Source organism: Brassica napus, chromosome C2 (assembly GCF_020379485.1).
Source record: "Brassica napus cultivar Da-Ae chromosome C2, Da-Ae, whole genome shotgun sequence".
NCBI lineage: Eukaryota > Viridiplantae > Streptophyta > Magnoliopsida > Brassicales > Brassicaceae > Brassica > Brassica napus.
The window spans coordinates 13,362,281-13,366,143 of record NC_063445.1 but is presented as its reverse complement, the minus strand read 5'-3'; the positions used below and the strand labels follow the sequence as shown (position 1 = coordinate 13,366,143).

Here is a 3,863-nt window from a genome sequence, read left to right as displayed (position 1 = left end):
CAAATCAAAAAATTTAGTGGAGGACCAAACTTTTAGTGGAAGATCGGTTTTCTTAATGATGTTTGAAACACATACGGATTAAATGTTAAATTGCATATATATATTCTATACATATTAATCATTTAAATTGGGTGGCGGGGGGAGGGGGGAGGGGACCGTTGACGTTAAAGAATGTAAAGGCGAGAAGCATTGATGTGATAAGCAGAAAATGTGCGAGTGAATGTGGTTGTACAGATATGTAAAAATATGTCATATATAGTTTCTTTATTATTTTTTTTTTGTCAGCTACCCATCTAAACTAAATCAAGTGGAGACAGACGAGTCGATTCTTCGAAGAACACCTTCGTCTGACCGGGTCTAATATATATGGAAGAAAATATAGCCTATATTTCTTGCTTCCTTTGTTAGTGCGTCTGCCCGACCATTCCTACTTCGAAGAATATGAGACAAACTCACATCCTCGAAGTCCTCCTGTAATCTTTGGTACATCTCAATCTCTGTTGCGAATGTAGGCCATTCCATCGGGTTAGTAGTCATGTCCAGTAGATCCGAGCAGTCTGTCTCGAATCGTACCGAGGTTATCCTCATGTCTCTCATACATGAGATTGCCCAAAGTAAACATTCCATCTCAGCATTCCATCTCAGCATGCAGAGCTGAGAGGCTCCTACTGCATGTCCGCAGTCCAAAGTATTCGGAACCCATTTGATCCTTAAGACTCCACCACAAGCCATTAACATTGCCATTAGTGATCCATGACGCATCAATTTGACATGTAGGGATTCGGGGTATCCAAGGAGGCACTGGAGAATCCTCCGTAGTAGGAGAATCGCCATGATCTTCGTTAGCTTCCTTCTTCACATTAGCCTTCCTCTAACATTCGGCTTGAGGAACGCGTGTTGGAGAGTGTCAATCGGGGATACGACTTTCCCGTTAAAGAATTTTTCGTTTCTTTAATATTTAAATCCTATTTATCAAGTGAGAAAAGGATTTAGTTTAGAGAGACAGACAAAGCAAATGACAAATCTCATTCAAGAATCGACTTGAGTTTGATCTTTAGATTAACAACACATCAAAAACCAGAACATTTAAACATTATAAATAGGAATATGATTAAATACTAGAGTTTTTGAATATTGACTAATGCTTCCTCCATGTTTGTGATTCATAGATGAGTGGCCATTAACGTGCAACCTCTGTATACCACAAAACCACCCACACGAAATCAAAACCAATCATCAAAAGATTCAACATTTCTTCACACAAACACGATAAAAAAAATCAAGAAATCTCAATCTTGATCATCCGATGAAACTCCTTTCGAATCCACTGACCTTCCCCTTCTTCACTTCAGACCCCCTCGCTTCAAAGCCTTTCTTCAAACCCATCAAAGCCTCCGTCCAGGCTCCTCCCCAAGACTTCGACTTCCGCAACGAGCTCGCGTCGGACTCACGCGCCGCAATCGCCAGCACTTTCCCGGAGCTGCTCGACCTCGCAGATAACGGGACGTTGATTCTTGTCCAGAAGCAGAGCTTCGGCCCAACTCCAGCCTGGCGCAAGGAGTTCGTGGAGCCCGAGTCGATTTGGCTCGTCGGCACTTCCCATATCTCGCAGGAGTCTGCCGCCCATGTCGAGCGCGTGGTACGCACGGTGAAGCCAGATAATGTCGCCGTCGAGCTCTGCCGTAGCAGGAAAGTCTTTTTTTTTTTTTAATTATGTTCGCTCATAGGTTTGAGATTTTTGCCGCATCTGACAGTAACACATTAATTGCAGAGCTGGGATTATGTACACTTCTGATGTCGGAGAAGAAGACCAGAACTTAAAGTCTGGAGCCTTGTCATTGTCCGGAACAGGCTTTCTTGGTGCTGTTGGTCGGAGCTTAGACTTAGGTAAACTAATAAAAGCTTCTTCAACTTCAATGTTGATGAATGATTGATTCTTTGGTGTTGGGATGATTTGATCATAGGAGGCCAAACTGCTTTGGCTTTGCGACTTCTCTTGGCGGTTTTCTCTTCCAAGTTATCTTCCATCGCTGACCGGCCTTTCGGTGATGAGGTATTCGTCTTTGAGAACCCACCAAGGGAACTTTTTGAGACTGTTCTTTGATCAAACTTTGCTTGCAGTTTCGAGCTGCTCGGAAAGCGTCTGAGGAAGTTGGTGCGCAGCTGGTTCTTGGAGATCGACCTATCGAAATAACAGTAATTCTATGCGGATCCTTATAATAAGAGGATCGTTTTCTTTTAGTTACGCACATGGGGACATAACTCTGATAACGTCGCAGCTTCAAAGGGCCTGGGACTCGTTGAAATGGGGAGAGAAGATTAATCTGGTGATGGGTGTTACTCGGGCAATCACGTCTTCATCCAGTATATCCGCTGCAGAGATTAAGGTTCCGTTCTCTTTCCTCGACCTGGCTTTCCTTAAAATGTCGACAAGCTTAAGCTGTAATAAGCGGTTGTATATGCATTGCAACAGGAACAAGAGACCGATGAAAGCAACGGAAGTTTGCAGCTTTATGAACGGCTAAGTTTCTCATACCCATCTCTCCTACAGCCACTAATACACGAAAGAGACACTGTAAGTTTAAACACCAAAAAAAAAAAGGTTTAAACACCAAAACGGAGGGAACCAAATTTCCTAGCCGGACCAAACTGAGAAACGGAATGCTGATGCTAAGTAAGTATTGAGACTGCTTAAATGTCTTGCACTTTTTGTCTGTGGCAGTATCTTGCTTGGTCGTTGAAGAGGAGTAAGGCGGTGAATGGGTGTAAAACGGTGGTGGGTGTGATCGGAAAAGGTCACATGAATGGTGTGATCTACGCGTTGGTATCGGACTCTGGTGATCTCCGGTTTAGGGATTTGGTGGGAAGAGGAGATTCTTCTGATGGTGGTACTACTACATCGACCGGCTGGATTCAAATGGCTCTGAAGAGCCTCGCAAGAGATACAATTTTAGGGCTCTTGTTGTGGGAGTTGTATGATCAGTATCTCAAGTTTATGATGATGACCCAAAACCCTTCATGATAGAGAGCCATCCAAAAAGTGTATAATGAATCTTAAAAGTGATTGTAGATAATTGATTCTTTCCTGTTAGAGTTCATATGTCAACTACAAAGACCTTGCAAGTACAACTACAAAAAGTATCGTTTATTCTTAAATAATTTTTGTAAATGTTGTATTAGTTTAGTGTTCTCATCTAATATTTTTTGTACATGTCCAAGACAAAAAGTACAGTAAATGTTTTTTTTTTTAAATTCAGTTTTGTATTGAAATGTTGTATTAATTTAGTGTTTTTGACGTCAATATTTGCTATTAGGTACATCAAATTTATTTTAGTTATAAGATAAACTTAATTAGCTCTAGGCATTTCAAGAAGGATTCTAGTTCCTTGCCTTTCCCATTCCGAATTTCCGGTCTACTTCCAAATCCCAATTATTTTCGGAGTTATTCTTGGGAACCTTATTTCAAATTCGATATTTTAAAAAAAAAAGAAACAAAATATTATCAAGTTATATTATGTTTTTAAAAAAAAAGTAAAAAAAAAAAAATAGAAGCTACAGAAAAAAGAATTAAAAAAATATTTTTAACGTCGTCAACAAAACACTAAACCCTAAATCCTAATCCCTAAACCCTAAATCCTAAACCCTAAACCCTTGGGTAAACCTAAACCCTTGGGTAAACCCTAAACCCTTGGGTAAACTCTAAACCCTTGGATAAATTCTAAACCCTTGGATAAATCTTAAACTCTAAATAAAAACATTAAACCCTAAAACTCTAAACCCTAAATCCTAAACCCTAAACCCTTGTTTTAGTGTTTAATGATTTTGATTTAGAGTTTAGGATTTATCCTAGAGTTTAAGATTTA

At 40.0% G+C, this 3,863-nt stretch overlaps 1 protein-coding gene across 1 annotated transcript; it reads left to right on the top strand.

The window, feature by feature from the left end:
- Window positions 1-1,110: 1,110 nt before the first annotated feature.
- Window positions 1,111-3,256, top strand: LOC106436211 (traB domain-containing protein). Its single transcript, XM_013877168.3, has 7 exons — window positions 1,111-1,689; window positions 1,772-1,887; window positions 1,965-2,053; window positions 2,122-2,196; window positions 2,280-2,387; window positions 2,474-2,575; window positions 2,723-3,256. Exons 1-7 carry the CDS (start codon window positions 1,307-1,309, stop codon window positions 3,020-3,022), a joined length of 1,173 nt encoding a protein of 390 aa, XP_013732622.2. The 5' UTR covers window positions 1,111-1,306; the 3' UTR covers window positions 3,023-3,256.
- The last annotated feature ends 607 nt before the right edge of the window (window positions 3,257-3,863 follow it).